The sequence below is a fragment of the Dermochelys coriacea genome, chromosome 2 (assembly GCF_009764565.3).
Source record: "Dermochelys coriacea isolate rDerCor1 chromosome 2, rDerCor1.pri.v4, whole genome shotgun sequence".
In the NCBI taxonomy this organism is placed as follows: domain Eukaryota; kingdom Metazoa; phylum Chordata; order Testudines; family Dermochelyidae; genus Dermochelys; species Dermochelys coriacea.
In genome coordinates this window covers 211,580,592-211,600,037 of record NC_050069.1, presented here as the reverse complement: position 1 = coordinate 211,600,037, position 19,446 = coordinate 211,580,592, and the positions used below count along the sequence as shown (strand labels likewise).

The window sequence follows — 19,446 nt, the reverse complement described above, 5'->3', positions numbered from 1 at the left end:
TTACCAGTAATGTATTCTCATTATTCCTGATGTATTTTTAATAGTTTAAACTCGCAACTTTTTCTAGAATGTTTATTTACAGTGAATCCTATTTGCCCCAGATGTTAGTCTATAAAATTATATGTATGCTGTTTAACTATGTATATCTTAAGGAAAATTCCTGTCTCTCTGTAGGAGTTAGCAAAATTACAGCTCCCTGGTTTTATATTTTCCTAGATTCTTTGAAATCATTTAATAATATGTTGTCCATTTGCAAGGCTAGAAAATGTCTTATGCTCTGATATACAACAATAATAGTTGCAAGAGCATTTGTAAAAGTTTACTTAGCTATGGCTCCTGTGCTTGATAAGTTATTTTGATTACCACTTTTTTGCTGCTCTCCTTCCGTTTTTCTAGGTTCAGTTGCAAACAATTCTGCAAAGTAAGTATGTAGAATATTTAATTGAACAGGTCACAAGCTGGCAAAGGACATTGAATGTGGCAGACTCAGTCACTGTCACTTGGATGGAAGTTTAACGTACATGGTCTCATCAAGAAAGCATCTTCCTTGGCTCTGAAGATATCCGAACCCAGTTGCCTGAAGACGCTAAAAGATTTGATGGAGTTGATGCAGACTTCAAAGTTAGTAGGACATAATTTATCATAACATAGTAAAATGGTTCCTCTTGTCTTTTTATTTTAGGAAAAGTAGAGTGTCCATTATCTTAAATACACATCATAAAATATTATTTTAATTCTGATGTGTGGATAATTAGATTTCATTAATAATGAATAAGAAGAAAACCAAATACAACAGTGGAAAAAACCTTTATGCTAAGGAGCAGCACACCAGGATCAGCACAGGGGAGAAGAATCATGATTCAGGCTATATCTATACTACAACTTCTATGCCAAAATAGCCCCTTTGTGTAGATGAATCATATAGAAGGAGGAGATCTGTCCCGCATAGGAAAGCTACCTCCCTGAACCACAGTAGCTAGGCAGATGGGAGCCTTCTTCAGTCGGGATAGCTGGAGCCACACTCGGGGGTTTTGTCAGAATAAGCTCCATTGATGGGAGGTGGGGGGTAATCTTTTGCACACCCCGACCAACATGGCTATGCTGGTATAAATTTTGAGTGCAGGCCAGGGCTCTGAAAGACTTCCATGCTGCTTTAGGGGGTAGTGATCTGCTACTGGTCCTTATCAGATAATACTCACATGTTTAAACATGGAGAAAGAAATTAGTGCTCCACCCAACCTCTGCCCCATCTCATCCACTGGTTTGGGTGAGGGAATAGAGCATGTATACAGCACCTGTTTGTCCCTATAAACCTGGACCTAAAGTGTGAGGAGTTTTCTCCCCCTTATGGTTATATAGGCAGGGACATAATCCAGTCCATAGTATAGGATGATCGCAAATATTTCCAGTAGCTCAGTGCTGGACAAATTGTAATGAGAAAAGACTTTTCAAATTAGTTTTTTCATCTAATGGATGCATCTTGATTTAACTGAGATCTGAATCTTTTGGGCTTGATTCTCTGTAGCTCTGGATCTTGTGTCATCACTTATGCCAGTGCAAAGGAGTTGTAAAACACTGCCATTCTGATTTTGTAGTATTTTATGCTTACTTCTCAGCTTTTTTGTGTAGGTGTGAATGATCACATAAGATCCAAGGCAGTGGAGAATCAGGTCATTTATATTTCAGTCCAAGCAAAGAAACATGATGGGAGTTGATACTTTTCTGCTACCGTTTGTCACTCTTGTTAGAAGAGATCATGTGAAAGTGATCAGGAAAGTGCAGCAGAAGTTTCTTTTTCGGGCACAATTGACTTGTAGTGTATTTCTACATTTATTTAATGCTTTTACCTTCAATTTAAAAAGCTATAAAACTAAATAAATAGTTATAAAAATGGAACCAGAAATAAACTAATTAGTACCATTCTCTCCAACTTTTGTGCACCTTTATTAACTCATTTTAGCAAATGGTATGAAAAGGAATTTCTTGGTTTGAATTTTAGATGTTATAATTAACACCTCTTCACTTTCGCACAAGAATTAATGATTGTGACAGCAAATACAAAAGATGTGATAGAAGCTGCAACCAAACCAAATCTATATGAAAAACTTGAAAGTCTGCAACACAGGTAAAATTTAAGCTATAATTTTGAATAGGTTCTGTTTTGTTTCTTCAGCTGATTTACTTGACATCCTCTCAAAAGGAACACAGCCAAGACAGGTAATATTGCTTGCACATTTTTGCAATTTCATTATGTCCAAAGAAAGACCTTCTCAGTATTAATTGTGAGGTGATAATGTATGGCTGCTTGCTTCTTTAAAGTATGATTTCACTGTAAACAAAACATAAATATTTGTAAATAATACAGTCCCTGCTTGTTTCTTTGTTTTTTGTGGGGAAAAATTGTAAGTGCTTAAACAGGGTGTCACATTTTCTGGTATGGCTTACAGCAGAGAGTGCCAATCTTAGGTCAGACTGTCAGAAAACAGAGCAGACACTCCAAATTGGTGGAATTTCACTAACCCAGGAACAAATGTGTGCTCTGGATTACTATATTAGTCTCACCAAGGAGCCACAAACAGTCCCCTTAGGCTCTCCAGCCTCTCTTTACTACCCAGACAAACTGGACATTGTGATGAAGGGTTATTAAAACCAAAAATCATTAAGTTACTCCCAACCACAAAGGGTTGGTCACTTACCCCAGGTCAATGGATACTCTGGATCTCGCATTTAAGATAATGCTGACAGCCAATTTCTCTAGTAAACTAACTAAAGGTTTATTAACTAAGAAAAAGAAATGAGTTATTGAGAGGTTAAAGCAGGTAAAATACATTAACAAGTGAATCAAAGTTTGTAAGTACTAAATCTGCTATTATTTTGGAATCTGCTAGTTTTTCATAAGTCTCTCAGGATTACCTACAGAATAGCTCTAGGGATCTCTGTCCAACCACTCACCATGTCAGAATCCATCAGTCCAGAGATACAGGATCACTTGTTTCAGAGTAGCAGCCATGTTAGTCTGTATCCGCAAAAAGAAAAGGAGTACCTGTGGCATCTTAGAGACTAACAAATTTATTTGGGCATAAGCTTTCATGAGCTACATCTGATGAAGTGAGCTGTAGCTCATGAAAGCTTATGCTCAAATAAATTTGTTAGTCTCTAAGGTGCCACAAGTACTCCTTTTCTTTTTGAGGATCACTTGTATAGCTGCCTTCCCCAGAAAGCAATCTGGCTAGTGTCTCCATCACAGCATGGGTTTTTCCTTTCTGTTGACTAAACACAGACTACATCTGTGGATTTCCCATTGTCGAACACAATGGTCCATGCTTTGAAATTAGCATGCTTCTTCATTTACAGTTCCAAGGCACCAATTCTTTTTATGTATGTATCAGTAATTGGATTGTACATCAATGTATTTATTTACAGCAGTCCAAACAATCTTTCATTAATTTTCATGAAGTTTTACACATTAAGTAAATTTTCATCCTAATACTAATGCACCTTTGATCTAGGTTTCAGAGGGGTTGCCATGTTAGTCTGTATCAGCAAAAGCAACGAGGAGTCCTTGTGGCACCTTGGAGACTAACAAATTTATTTGGGCATAAGCTTTCGTGGGCTAAAACCCCTATAAAATTGTTAGTCTCTAAGGTGCCACAAACTCCTCATTGTTTTTTTTTTTCTTTGATCTAGGATTACCTAATTACAGGATATACTTTACATGTAGTTAATTTAACGTGATAACAGACAACAGAATACAGATAGGCAAAAACAATACTATCAAATCTCCTTTTGATTTATTCTAACAAATGAATTGGCTTGAACACACAATGACCTTTTAGCATTTCTTTGATATTTACATACACCCTATTGCTCTAGCCTGAGCTGGCTATCTGCTAGCCAGCATCATGCAGGGAGAAATGAAAGGAGGAAGTGTTTCAAGTGCTGTGCCTTCTTTTACAGGAAATATTACAGATGGCATATGCACAATATCTCATAGAAAGTCAAAGATGGAAAAGACCTATGAGATCATCAAGTCCATCCTGCCTGTGGCCCAGCATTTGTTAGAGATCAAATCTCAGGCATGCCACTTGTAACAATGACAAGTAGTACAGAAAGATCTATGGTGTTTGTTATATTTGTCACTGACTGAGCTTCTGACTATTGTACTTGGAATGTTTTTGTAACCATGACTCTGTTTGCTCCCCTCAAACAGTAATCTGCCAGGTTGTGTGACAGCTAAAGGCTCATTTATATTGAAGCATCTGCACTTGAATATTATTCAGAAGCTTTACATCACCTTATCTACAAGCCAGATGACATCCCAGTAGAGACCACTCCTGTTGCAGCCATTAATTCTTAGGGTATCAGAATTATTTCTGTGCCTTCGGTGCAGCATATTTTAGAAGGGATATGATGCCTAAAGCAAGGAATAATACTTTACCAAAGAATTATCCACCTACCAGCCCTACTTCCAATACCCATGGAAGCCCTCTCGCCATTGCTAACATACCCAGTGACCCATTATTCTGCCACTTCCACCGCCTCGGCCCAACTTCACTGTCATCCAAGCAGCCCTTTTGATTCCCCCTTCAAGACCCATGAACCACCTCACACCCTTCCTTCAGCATCCCAGATCATCTTCGGGGACTGACTTGCCGTGTTCACCCACAATTGGGGCAAGATCACCACTGATCAATGGGTACTTGACGTCATCTGTGGGGCACTCTCATTATGAGTTCCAGGTCCCTACTCTTTGGTATTACCATTGCTCCGCATGTGTTTATGAAGGTTTTTGCCATCGTCACAGGTCACATGCATCATCTTGGCCACTCTGTTTCCCTACCTGGACAACTGGCTCCTCATTGCACGGTCATGAACCTGTGTCCTTTCTGCTATCTAGACTCTTCATGCCCTCCTTGCTGGCCTGGGTATCTGCATCAATAGGGACAAGTCCCATCATCCTCCCTACCCGTACACTCTGATTTATCGGGGTGTGTCTGGACTCTCTCGCAGGCTGTGCCTTCCTCTCAGTGGAACATTTTGCTGCCCTCACTTCACTCATCGCGCAGCTCTGCCGCTACCCTCATACACGACTTCACCAGTGCCTTTCCCTCTTTGGCCACATGGTAACCTGCACCTCCATTACTTCTCGTGCCTGCCTGCATATGCACTGCCTCCAACTGTAGCTCCAGCAGATTTACAAGCCTCAGATGGACCACTTGAGCAAGCATATTCTGCTTCCCACTTCTGTTCTAGCTTCCCTCATGTGGTGGACCAACCCATCCAAGGTCCTAAAGGGCATCCCGTTTGCTCTCCCCACACCACTCTCACCACGGACATCTCCCTTGTTGGGTGGGGTGCTCATCTGGAGGGCTGTATGGCTCAAAGCATCTGGACACTGCAAGTAGCATGGATGCACATCAATATATTGGCATTTCAGGTTGCCCACCTGGCCTGTCAGGCATTCCTGCCCCTTATCAGATCCTGCCACATTCAACTGAGCTTAAGAACTGGTTTGCAGAGTTGGAAAATGAAGAAGGGGCTCAGCAGGTAGTCACTGAAGGTGGAAGGGCAAAGAATCATAGAATCATAGAATCATAGAATATCAGGGTTGGAAGGGACCCCAGAAGGTCATCTAGTCCAACCCCCTGCTCAAAGCAGGACCAAGTCCCAGTTAAATCATCCTAGCCAGGGCTTTGTCAAGCCTGACCTTAAAAACCTCTAAGGAAGGAGATTCTACCACCTCCCTAGGTAACGCATTCCAGTGTTTCACCACCCTCTTAGTGAAAAAGTTTTTCCTAATATCCAATCTAAACCTCCCCCATTGCAACTTGAGACCATTACTCCTCGTTCTGTCATCTGCTACCATTGAGAACAGTCTAGAGCCATCCTCTTTGAAACCCCCTTTCAGGTAGTTGAAAGCAGCTATCAAATCCCCCCTCATTCTTCTCTTATGCAGACTAAACAATCCCAGCTCCCTCAGCCTCTCCTCATAAGTCATGTGCTCTAGACCCCTAATCATTTTCGTTGCCCTTCGCTGTACTCTTTCCAATTTATCCACATCCTTCTTGTAGTGTGGGGCCCAAAACTGGACACAGTACTCCAGATGAGGCCTCACCAGTGTCGAATAGAGGGGAACGATCACGCCCCTCGATCTGCTCGCTATGCCCCTACTTATACATCCCAAAATGCCATTGGCCTTCTTGGCAACAAGGGCACACTGCTGACTCATATCCAGCTTCTCGTCCACTGTCACCCCTAGGTCCTTTTCCGCAGAACTGCTGCCGAGCCATTCGGTCCCTAGTCTGTAGCGGTGCATTGGATTCTTCCATCCTAAGTGCAGGACCCTGCACTTATCCTTATTGAACCTCATTAGATTTCTTTTGGCCCAATCTTCCAATTTGTCTAGGTCCTTCTGTATCCTATCCCTCCCCTCCAGCGTATCTACCACTCCTCCCAGTTTAGTATCATCCGCAAATTTGCTGAGAGTGCAATCCACACCATCCTCCAGATCATTTATGAAGATATTGAACAAAACGGGCCCCAGGACCGACCCCTGGGGCACTCCACTTGACACCGGCTGCCAACTAGACATGGAGCCATTGATCACTACCCGTTGAGCCCGACAATCTAGCCAGCTTTCTACCCACCTTATAGTGCATTCATCCAGCCCATACTTCCTTAACTTGCTGACAAGAATGCTGTGGGAGACCGTGTCAAAGGCTTTGCTAAAGTCAAGAAACAATACATCCACTGCTTTCCCTTCATCCACAGAACCAGTAATCTCATCATAAAAGGCGATTAGATTAGTCAGGCATGACCTTCCCTTGGTGAATCCATGCTGACTGTTCCTGATCACTTTCCTCTCCTCTAAGTGCTTCAGGATTGATTCTTTGAGGACCTGCTCCATGATTTTTCCAGGGACTGAGGTGAGGCTGACCGGCCTGTAGTTCCCAGGATCCTCCTTCTTCCCTTTTTTAAAGATGGGCACTACATTAGCCTTTTTCCAGTCATCCGGGACTTCCCCCGTTCGCCACGAGTTTTCAAAGATAATGGCCAAGGGCTCTGCAATCACAGCCGCCAATTCCCTCAGCACTCTCGGATGCAATTCGTCCGGCCCCATGGACTTGTGCACGTCCAGCTTTTCTAAATAGTCCCTAACCACCTTTATCTCTACAGAGGGCTGGCCATCTCTTCCCCATTTTGTGATGCCCAGCACAGCAGTCTGGGAGCTGACCTTGTTAGTGAAAACAGAGGCAAAAAAAGCATTGAGTACATTAGCTTTTTCCACATCCTCTGTCACTAGCTTGCCTCCCTCATTCAGTAAGGGGCCCACACTTTCCTTGGCTTTCTTCTTGTTGCCAACATACCTGAAGAAACCCTTCTTGTTACTCTTGACATCTCTTGCTAGCTGCAGCTCCAGGTGCGATTTGGCCCTCCTGATATCTTTCCTACATGCCCGAGCAATATTTTTATACTCTTCCCTGGTCATATGTCCAACCTTCCACTTCTTGTAAGCTTCTTTTTTATGTTTAAGATCCGCTAAGATTTCACCATTAAGCCAAGCTGGCCGCCTGCCATATTTACTATTCTTTCGACTCATCGGGATGGTTTGTCCCTGTAACCTCAACAGGGATTCCTTGAAATACAGCCAGCTCTCCTGGACTCCCTTCCCTTTCATGTTAGTCCCCCAGGGGATCCTGGCCATCTGTTCCCTGAGGGAGTCAAAGTCTGCTTTCCTGAAGTCCAGGGTCCGTATCCTGCTGCTTACCTTTCTTCCCTGCGTCAGGATCCTGAACTCAACCAACTCATGGTCACTGCCTCCCAGATTCCCATCCACTTTTGCTTCCCCCACTAATTCTACCCGGTTTGTGAGCAGCAGGTCAAGAAAAGCGCTCCCCCTAGTTGGCTCCCCTTCTCTTCTCTCTTCTCAGAAGAAGAGAAGAGCGGCTAGCCCTATAGGAAAAGGGGAAGAGTCAATGGAGACTACACCAAATATGAGCCCCAGGAGGATGCAGGATGGGTTGAAGAGGATTACAAGGGAGAATAGGAATGGAAAGAACTTGCAGCCAGAGGGAACAGGGGATAGACTTGGAAATAGCACCGTCACCAGGAAAAGGCAGGTCTATGTGATCGGGGAATCTTTACTGAGAAGAATAGACAGGCTTGTAACCAGAGCTGATCCAGAGAATAGAAGGGTGTGCTGCCTTCCAGATGCTAAGATACAGATGTAGACCTGAGGTTGAAAAGGCTCCTAAAGGGAGCAGGAAAGAATCCTCTAATTATCCTTCATGTGGGAACAAATGATACGGCTAGATTCTCACTGGAAAGTATTAAGGGAGACTATGCTAGGCTGGGGAAGATGGTTAAGGAAATCGAGGCTAAGGTGATCTTTAGTGGGATTCTGCCTGTTTCTAGAAAAGGGCAACAAAGGTGTGACAAGATTCTGACCATCAACAGATGGCTCAGGCAGTGGTGCTATAAGGAGGGCTTTGGGATGTATGGCCACTGGGAGGCATTCATGGACAGAGAACAGTTCTCTCAGGATGGTCTTCATCTGAGTAGGGAAGGAAATAGACTTCTGGATGGAGGCTGGCACAAGTGATTAAGAGAGCTTTCAACTAGAAATCTGGGGGAGATGATTGGGAGATGTCCAGGTAATCTCCATGCCGGATTTTAGCATTGTGAGGGAAGAAAACGAAGTAAGAAAGGATACGGCCGTGGGTAGGAGAACGTATATAAGGAGGAAGGGCAGTGTAAGGGCAGATACCAGTCTAATAGGTTATACTGGCTGTAGAATGACCATGCCTAATAAGGTACAGAATGTAAGCGAGGCCAAACAGCAAAAATTAAGATGTTTGTACACCAATGCGAGGCGCCTCAGTAACAAAATGGAACTAGAGCTACTGGTGCAGGAAGTGAAACCAGATATTATAGGGATAACGGAAACATGGTGGAATAGAAGTCATGACTGGACTACAGGTATTGAAGGGTATGTGCTCTTTAGGAAAGATAGAAATAAAGGTAAAGGTGGTGGAGTAGCATTGTATATCAGTGATGAGGTAGAATTTAAAGAAATAAGAAGCAATGGAATGGATAAGACAGAGTCCGTCTGGGTAAAAATTACACTGGGGAAGAAAACTACTAGAGCCTCCCCTGGGATAGTGCTTGGGTTGTGATATAGACCGCCGGGATCTAATTTGGATATGGATAGAGCCCTCTTTAATGTTTTTAATGAAGTAAATACTGATGGAAACTGTGTGATCATGGGAGACTTTAACTTCCCAGATATAGACTGGAGGACCAGTGCTAGTAATAATAATAGGGCTCAGATTTTCCTAGATGTGATAGCTGATGGATTCCTTCATCAAGTAGTTGCTGAACCAACTAGAGGGGATGCCATTTTAGATTTGGTTTTGGTGAGTAATGAGGACCTCATAGAAGAAATGGTTGTAGGGGACAACCTTGGTTCAAGTGATCATGAGCTAATTCAGTTCAAACTGAATGGAAGGATTAACAAAAATAAATCTGCAACTAGGGTTTTTGATTTCAAAAGGGCTGACTTTCAAAAATTAAGGAAATTAGTTAGGGAAGTGGATTGGTCTGAAGAATTTATGGATCTAAAGGCAGAGGAGGCCTGGGATTACTTTAAATCTAAGCTGCAGAAGCTAACCGAAGCCTGCATCCCGAGAAAGGGGGAAAAATTCATAGGCAGGAGTTGTAGACCAAGCTGGATGAGCAAGCATCTCCGAGAGGTGATTAAGAAAAAGCAGAAAGCATACAGGGAGTGGAAGATAGGAGGGATCAGCAAGGAAAGCTACCTTATTGAAGTCAGAACATGTAGGGATAAAGTGAGACAGGCTAAAAGTCAAGTAGAGTTGGACCTTGCAAAGAAAATTTAAAACCAATAGTAAAAGGTTCTACAATCATATAAATAAGAAGAAAACAAAGAAAGAAGAAGTGGGACTGCTAAACACTGAGGATGGAGTGGAGGTCAAGGATAATCTAGGCATGGCCCAATATCTAAAAAAATACTTTGCCTCAGTCTTTAATAAGGCTAAAGAGGATCTTAGGGATAATAGTAGCATGACAAATGGGAATGAGGATATGGAGGTAGATATTACCATATCTGAGGTAGAGGCAAAACTCCAACAGCTTAATGAGACTAAATTGGGGGCCCAGATAATCTTCATCCAAGAATATTAAAGAAATTGGCACCTGAAATTGCAAGCCCATTAGCAAGAATTTTTAATGCATCTGTAAACTCCAGGTTGTACCGTATGATTGAAGAATTGCTAACATAGTTCCTATTTTTAAGAAAGGGGAAAAAAAAGTGATCCGGGTAACTACAGGCCTGTTAGTTTGACATCTATAGTATGCAAGGTCTTGGAAAAAATTTTGAAGGAGAAAGTAGTTAAGGACATTGAGGTCAATGGTAAATGGGACAAAATACAACATGGTTTTACAAAAGGTAGATCGTGCCAAACCAACTTGATCTCCTTCTTTGAGAAAGTAAGATTTTTTTTTTTTTTTTTTTTAGACAAAGGAAACGCAGTGGATCTAATTTACCTAGATTTCATTAAGGCATCTGATACCGTGCCACATGGGGAATTATTAGTTAAATTGGAAAAGATGGGGATCAATATGAAAATTGAAAGGTGGATAAGTAATTGGTTAACAGGGAGACTACAGCGGGTCATACTGAGAGGTGCACTGTCAGGCAGGAGGGATGTTACCTGTGGAGTTCCTCAGGGGTCAGTTTTGGGACCAATCTTATTTAATCTTTTTATTACTGACCTTGGCACAAAAAGTGGGAGTGTGCTAATAAAGTTTGCAGATGATACAAAGCTGAGAGGTATTGCCAATTTAGAGAAGGACTGGGAAATCATACAGGAAGATTTGGATGACCTTGTAAACTGGAGTAATAGTAATAGGATGAAATTTAATAGTGAGAAGTGTAAGGTTATGCATTTAGGGATTAATAACAAGACTTTTAGTTATAAGCTGGGGACGCAGCGATTAGAAGTAACAGAGGAGGAGAAGGACCTTGGAGTATTGGTTGATCATAGGATGACTGAGCTGCCAATGTGATATGGCCGTGAAAAAAGTTAATGAGATCTTGGGATGCATCAGGCGAGGTATTTCCAGTAGAGATAAGGAGGTGTTAGTACCGATATACAAGGCACTGGTGAGACCTCACCTGGAATACTGTGTGCAGTTCTATATCTCCTATGTTTAAGAAGGATGAATTCAAACTGAAACAGGTACAGAGAAGGACTACTAGGATGATCCGAGGAATGGAAAACCTGTCTTATGAAAGAAGATTCAAGGAGCTTGGCTTGTTTAGCCTAACTAAAAGAAGGTTGAGAGGCGATATGATTGTTCTCTATAAATATATCAGAGGGAGAAATACCAGAGAGGGAGAGGAATTATTTAAGCTCAGTACCAATGTGGACACAAGAACAAATGGATATAAACTAGTCATTGGGAAGTTTAGTCTTGAAATTAGATGGTTTCTAACCATCAGAGGAGTGAAGTTTTGGAATAGCCTTCCAAGGGAAGCAGGGGGGCAAAAGACCATCTGGCTTTAAGATTAAACTTGATAAGTTTATGGAGGAGATGGTATGATGGGATAACATGATTTTGGTAATTAATTGATCTTTAAATATTCATGGTAAATAGGCCCAATGGCATGTGATGAGATGTTAGATGGGGTGGGATCTGAGTTACCCAGGAAAGAATTTCTGTAGTATCTGGCTGGTGAATCTTGCCCATATGCTCAGGGTTTAGCTGATTGCCATATTTGGGGTCAGGAAGGAATTTTCCTCCAGGGCAGTTTGAAAGAGGCCCTGGAGGTTTTTCACTTCCTCTGTAGCATGGGGCATGGGTCACTTGCTGGAGGATTCTCTGCTCCTTGAAGTCTTTTAAATCAATTTGAGGACTTCAATAGCTCAGACATAGGTGAGAGGTTTTTCGCAGGAGTGGGTGGGTGAGATTCTGTGGCCTGCATTGTGCAGGAGGTCGGACTAGATGGTCATAATGGTCCCTTCTAACCTTAATATATATGAATATATGAAACTGCTGTCCAACAAAATGGTTATTATATAGATCAACAAGCAAGGCAGTGCCCGGTCCCCCTCCCTTTGCACGGGGGCTATACTCCTCCTGAACTGGTGCCTCAGGCACAAGGTCACCCTCCATGTCATGCACCTCCCAGGCACCAGCAACACTCTGGCAGACATGCAGATTTCTATGCAAATCACGAGTGTAAGCTCCATGAACCCATGCTTCGCTTGGTCTTATGCCAATGGGGCATACCAGACGACAGCCACAAACCACAAATATCCCCTTTTCTGCTCCAGAGGAGCCCTTGGACTGGGATCACAGGGTGATACCTTCTCCTTCCCTGGACCACTAAACTCTGCTATGCCTTCCTGCCCATTTCCCTGCTTCTTCAAGTCCTGCACCAGGTGTGATGGGATCATGCTACTGTCATTCTCATAGTCTCCTCCTGGCCTTGCCAGTATTGGTTCACCATCTCCTCCACCAGTCCACTTGCCCCCCAAATCTGCCTTCCCACCCTCCTGAATCTTCTCTCACAGGCATACATTTCCACCTCATGGCCTGGTATTTGGATGAGGCTCACGTGTAGACAGGGAGTGCTCCGCCCCTGTGCACGACATCCTCACTACAGCAGATGGCCATCTATTAGATCCCGCTACCAAGCTAAATGGTGACACTTCACCCACTGGGTGCACCACCACCAATATCCTCTGGACTTTCATCTCCATTCCCATACTCCTGGCCTATGTTCTGCACCTTTGACAGATGGGCCCCACACATTCCTCTGTCCACATCCACCTGGCGACATGCAGTGCCTTTCTCCCCACTGTGGATGGGTTTTCCATCTTCATTCACCCAAGCACTGCACACTTCTTTCACAGTCTTCTAAATGCCTTCCAATCCATGTGGAAGCCTATCCCCTCTTAGGACCTGAATCTCATCCTCCCTGCCCTCACTAACCATCCTTGTACATGCATCCGACGGAAGTAGGTATTCAAAAGCTTATGCTCCAATACATCTTTTAGTCTAAAAGGTGCCACAGAACTCTTTGCCACTTAAACCATTCTTCTCACCCATCTTAACCTGCTCTCTCACCCATCTTGCCATGAAAGTGATCTTTTTGGTGGCTATCACCTCTGCACGCTGGGTTAGTGAGCTGGCAGCATAACGACCAACCTGCCCTTTACTCTCTTTCACAAAGTGCAAGGCAACTGTTCTGCACCCCAAATTTCTCCCCAAGATGGCCTCCCCGTTCCACCTAAACCAGTGGAACACACCTCCCAATCTTCTACCCTAATCTGCTCATCTCCCCCAGGGCACAAACACTGCACTTTCTTGATGTCTGCCAGGCACTGGCCTTTTATCTCCATCGCATCTGCACCTTCTATGCCTCACCCTGGCTCTTCCTCACCATCATGGAGCACTGCCGGGGCCACGCCCTCTCCTCGTAACACCTCTCCAAATGGCTCTCCCACTGTATTGAGGAACACTAGGTGTTCTCTCACATTTCTGTCCCCGCCCCTGGAGTCATAGCCCACTCAATGTGGGTGCTTGCGGCCATGTTGGCCTTCCTCACGAGCATACTGTGGCAGGATACCTCTCTGGTGGATGTAGCAGTCGGCCACGCCATCCTACAGACTGCTTGCAAGTCTGTGAACCCCCCTCCAGGCTAAGCACTGCTTGCTACTCTCCCACATCTGTAATCCATATAAAGACCATTACTCGAAGAAGAAGAGCAGGTATGGATTCCAATACCTGTCCTCCATACCCTCTGCTGCTGACTCCCATTGTTTGTGGGTAAGAGGACCTGGAGCGGCATCGACCCACTCAGCCTCTTAAAACCTGGGATGTGCCATGTGGCCAATGCACAATGCACATATGGGTCAATGAACATTTCTACAAACAGTTCTAGCTCCAGCACATGGTATGCATGCACACCCACATCTGGAATCCAAATAGGGACCACACATCTTGAAGAATCTTCAGTTACAGTAAGTAATCTCCTCTTCCTGAGCATACTTATTGACATTTATGTTGCAAAATATATTTAATAGTAGAAAGTAAGAAGACATGCTGTGTTTAGACACTTGGGGCTATGGAAAAGACAGGTTATGTTACATTAGATGTCTGGGAAACCTAATAACACCACAAGAGCTGTCAAAAAAAATATGCACCATAAATTTTGAGCCCAGCGGCTCTGAGTAAAGGCAAGTATGGGCATCAAATAAAAAATGAGTGAAGGTAAGAGAGCCCAAAAATAAAAGGGACAAATACAAAGTAGAAGCTACTTGTATGTTTGTGCACAAAAAACTACTTTTGGTTATGTGGTTAGTATGATAAGGAAAGTTACAACAAGATGGAAAGCCTGCTTATGTCAACTATTTTAAAGAAATTAAACTTCATGTGAATCTGCAAAGCTATCGAGATCAATATCTGTCTGGGTTTCCAGCCAAGTAACTGTTTAGGGACTTGGAAATCCACGTATCTCAAGGCTTTCTACACTTTTTTTTTTTTTTTTTGGATTTCAAATACCCTTGTTCCTTAATTATTTAGAACAGATCCTTTTCTCTCTCATTGTCCCTTGTTAGATTTGCCTGTGTGTAACCCTAATCTGCTGATAGGGAAACAAGCACATTTAATCAAAATATCTATCTTGATCTTTTAATTTTTGCAATAATTGGAGAAACGTCGCCATATAAGCCTCTTATTGATCAAAATGCATTGTTATCTCCTGTCTCATCAGTGTGCTGCCTGTAAGGAGAGAGAAATAGTTAGTTGATTCTATCTCAACCTGTATGTCAGTCATTTTCTTTTTCGGTTATTGTTAGAGGCTCTCCCCTGCCTTTTGTGGTGTGGATTGGCAGATGGTGTTGCCTTAATGAGGGATCCTTGTTCATATCCTGGCCCAGTTTCCTTCATCTCTCCATTTTCTCACTTCTTATCCCTTTCTGTCTCTGTTCTCTTTTTGTTTTGGTTGAGTGTTGTGATATTTTTTCCTCCCTCTCTTCCTTGGTGATAGCCTCCCCCATTTTCCTTCCAGGGCAGTTTTCCCTCCTTGTTCTCTACTCACAGAAACTTGCATGCCGCTCAGAGAAGCGGTTTCCATTAAGGATCCCTTGGGCTGCTGCATGAGCCTGTAGCCCTGTATATGTGAGCTGTTCTTGCTGCCAAACACGTTATGGGAGCTTCCATGAAACAAATATAGGGAAAGTAGGTGGTTTTCAAAAAGCAGTGGCTGGGAAGGGATGGGGACAGGATGGATCGAAGGGTCATGCAGCTTTCTGAGGCAAGTTTGTGCTATTTCCTTCTACCTCTCCCCACACCCTACTTAGACAGGCACCAGTCAATCTGGAAAATACTGTTGCACACCCTGAAACCTTTAAACAATATTTTATGTCTTCAATTAGCGGTCATGTATACTTGGCCAGGAAAGTTGAAATGAGACTTGACACTGCATAATCTGTAAATACAAACAGAACATGTAAGCAGATATTAGTCTGCGATCAAACTTAATTTTAAGCCTTTTATTGCAGCCAACAAAAATCTTCTTTCAGTAACGTTAAATTTCAGACAATCGGGTTAAATTCCTTAATGCTACTGAAACTGAGAATTGAAAACCTAGGCGACAAATAACTATTAGCTAAAACTACAAGCACTGATTTAAAGAAAATTATATTTTCCAACTGAAGAAAAAATACATAGTTCTTGTTAAATATACACCATAATTCTTGTAAATGTGTTTAATTTTAGGGGGAAATGTATGTGACTAGAATGCTTCACCTATATTTGGTGTTCTTATGGTTATGTTCGTTTTCTACAGGAGGCTGCCAAGATCTATAGCACCAGTTTTTGGGCCTAATATTTTGACTGGTTTTCTAAGCCCACCTAGTTCTTTGTTGTTCATTGCACAATAATTGTTAATAAATAAATAAATAAAATAAAAAATGGGACAAGATTAGTGATGAGACGCACACAGAACTTAGTTGGGTAACATCTGAAAGTAGTTACCATTTGGTGACTATTGAATGACAAGAATTTGTTGGGCTTGACTAATATGGGCAGTGGATCAAGAGTTCACATTAAAAAACTGCTCTCACAGCTGGCACTAATTGGCAACCTTGTTGATTGTCTGTCTGAGTAGGGAAGCCAGAGACTTCAACCTGCCTCTTAAAGGTGGTTCCACCAAAACAAGGTTTTTGCATGTTGGAAGAGTGACATCAGGACATTGCCAATGTCCGCTCTGTACTAGTTCTTTAGATAATAAAGAACTTTTCTGTGCAGGGCTGTCAGGCAATCACGTTTTGAAGAGCTTTAAAGCCACACACACACACACACACACACACACACACACACACACACACACACACACACACACACACACACACACACAAACGTGAATAAAATAAAACTATGCTAGTATCGCAACACTCATAAATATCCTTGAAATACCAAACAACCATGATGAAAACGGGGTGAAACATGGAAAGAAACTGGTTCTAAATGGAAGTCGAAAAAAGGGTTTGTGTGTGTTTTATTTTATTAATGAGTTCAGAGAAATACCTTGACAAATAGCTGTTTAAATACTATTCATTATACCAATAAAGTAGGAAGCTACTCCCTCATTAAAATATTCTGAACTCTGATGCAGCATGTCTCTTTTTTTTCAAAAGGTGGAGACCTGGTTACAACAACTTGAAGAAACCATGTGTAAAACAGTGCATCGTCATATCATGGAGGCTATAGCTGCATATGAAGAAAAACCCAGAGAGCAATGAATTTTTGACTACCCGGCTCAGGTTTCACTTACCAGCTCACAAATCTGGTGGACGACAGATGTAGGAATAGCATTCAACAAGCTGGAGGAGGGATTTGAAATGGCCCTGAAGGATTACAATAAAAAACAGGTATTGATGTATTGCTTATATTGTATGAAAACAGGGTTCCATTTTCATATTGTACCAATCACCCAGAAATGCTTGGCTGGCATGTTTAAATGTTTTTTTTTTAGTCAGACTGTATTTATTGGCTACCTGCTATTGCCATCCTCTGAAGAAAAGGAAATATGCCTCTTGCTTCTAATTCTCTCTTCCTCTATAGATGATCAATGAAAATTGCCCTTATAGCTTTCTATGGGTTCATTTTGGAGCAAGAAGAAGAGTAAAAGCCAAGGTGCTACAAACTATAGGATTTTTTTTTCCTATAAGTATTAGCATTTCTCAAACATGGATAGTTTGTGACCTAAAACTGTCTCAAATCTGGAAACGTAGATAATACCAAATCCAGCTCTTTGAGGTAGGTATTTTTGATAATTAAAGACAGATGAAGGGGCATTTATTCAGAAAATGTGATACGGGCCTCTATTTTCAAAAGCTATTCATGATTTTGGGTGCCTTAGTTGTATGATCTGCACCTTGAGTCATCTTTCAGGGACTTGGTTTTCAGAAAGTGCTGACCACCACTCTCTGAAAATTAGGAAGGATCTGCTGTCATTCAGCATTCCAGAATTCCTGCTATTCCTATTGTAAGGCATCTCAACTTGAGCACCCAAAAATTGGGACACCCAAAGATCACTAGTAATTCTGAAAATGTAGTAATTCAAATGTACTGAATACTGGCAGACAACAAAAAATTTGATTGGGCCACCATGATATTATGGAAAGTTTAGGGTGCACACGCCCATACATATATGTGCCTGAAGAGTGGGAGGGTAATAATGCATATGTTAGGAAGTCAAAACCTGTGGGTCTGTTAGGACCGTGCTTCATTTGATTTGACAATAAGCCCTCTGAGCTCAGTTTGAAACTTTGGTTAGTTTTAGTTCCAGTCCCCAAATGGGTATTTCCTGGTGTTTTAATAGCAGCTATGCTGTTACCCCATGATTCTCATTTAAAAATGGTGTTCTAATGTTTGCATTCTTTTTTCTTTCAAACTTTAAAATTAAATAGCTTAATTTTTAAAAACTAGATCTGATTTGATTATAATGGATGGTTTACCAGAACTAAATAATTTTTTCATCATATCTGCAAACTAAGAATGAAAAAAATCAAACCCATCAAATTATGTAAGTCAGAGCACTTCCTGATATTGTGCCATCAATTTTTAAGCAGAATCTCCACATCTCCCCTTGAAAGAGGTAGAGAAGTCTACTTAAAAATTGATGACTTGCTATGTTTTTTTGGTATTTCTTCATCTAACAGATACATAATGTGCCTCTTGTCCTTTTGCTCGGTGGAGCATGGCAGGTGTGCTCACAAGGAGCCCATTCCTTGGTTCTCAGCCCTGGCCTTGAAGCAGGCTTCTCTAAACTGTGCCAGCTAGCAGGGATTCCTCCTTAGGCACCATACACCACTACTTTGTGTTCCAGTTATTCCCCTTTGGGACACCCTCCCCGTGGGAGGATTTTGCTCCCTTTGCACCCCTAAGAGTATGGAGTGGACCTGAGAATCTTATATACATTAAGTAGGGTGACCAGATAGCAACTGTTAACAAATGGGGCAGGGAGTGTGGGGTAAAAGGTGTCTATATAAGAAAAAGTCCCCCAAAACAGGACTGTCCCTATAAAAACAGGACAGCTGGTCACCCTAAACTTAGGCAACTTTCTAAGATTTTATAAATGAATACTATTTTTGTGGGGGGGGAAGTGTTTGAGATTTATCAGGGTGCAGAGTAATTCAACTTGAAATTTTGCCATTCAAATGTCCTTTGTGATCAGATTAGTGTATCCCATAAAGTTATGGTATGGTAACCTAAACCCAAGGTAAATTACCCATTTAAAAAAAATCTTGCTATAAAGTAAACAAATTAGGAATTACAATGGTCATCACTAAGTTATCACTTAGATAACTACCAGACCCTTAAATCTGGGGACTACAAGAAAGCTGATGGCTAAATTGCATTATGCTAATAATGAAAAAGCATAGCTTTTGAGGTCTCATTCATCCTTGAATCCTTTTTTGTAGTAGGGTCTGAACACTGACCAACATGGCTGTATCCTACATCGCTTACACAATACATTATATGCACTCTATTAATGTTATGTTTGCCTAATTAAACATGTGCCCAGCCACAGGCTATGATCTTCTTTACTGTCAATGTGAAGTGTTTTGAAGAAAACACATTCATTAAGGATATTTTCACAGTGCAGCTATAAGTAACTTCATTAATATCACATTTAATAATTCCTCCATTCATTGTGTTGTATTTCTTTAAACCTCAAGCCATTGTACTTTCATACAATATATTTTCAAGTACTTTGTCCAGTAAAAATGTCTGAAGCAAAGAATCATTTTCCCCCTTTCCTTGAAAGGCGTTTCTGCAGTCTAATAGATCTCACCGTTCAGAAGGTTTTCCTGATATTGATTATAAAAGTTTGTTTAACTTTATCGC

General features: G+C 41.8%; 1 protein-coding gene across 1 annotated transcript in view; it reads left to right on the top strand.

Annotated features, from left to right (window-relative positions):
* The window catches only part of DNAH11 (dynein axonemal heavy chain 11), a 308,597-nt gene that overhangs the window by 87,488 nt on the left and 201,663 nt on the right, over positions 1-19,446 (top strand). The window contains 2 exon segments of the mRNA XM_043507131.1: positions 397-621; positions 16,731-16,964. Coding sequence (XP_043363066.1) covers positions 397-621; positions 16,731-16,964 — 459 coding nt within the window.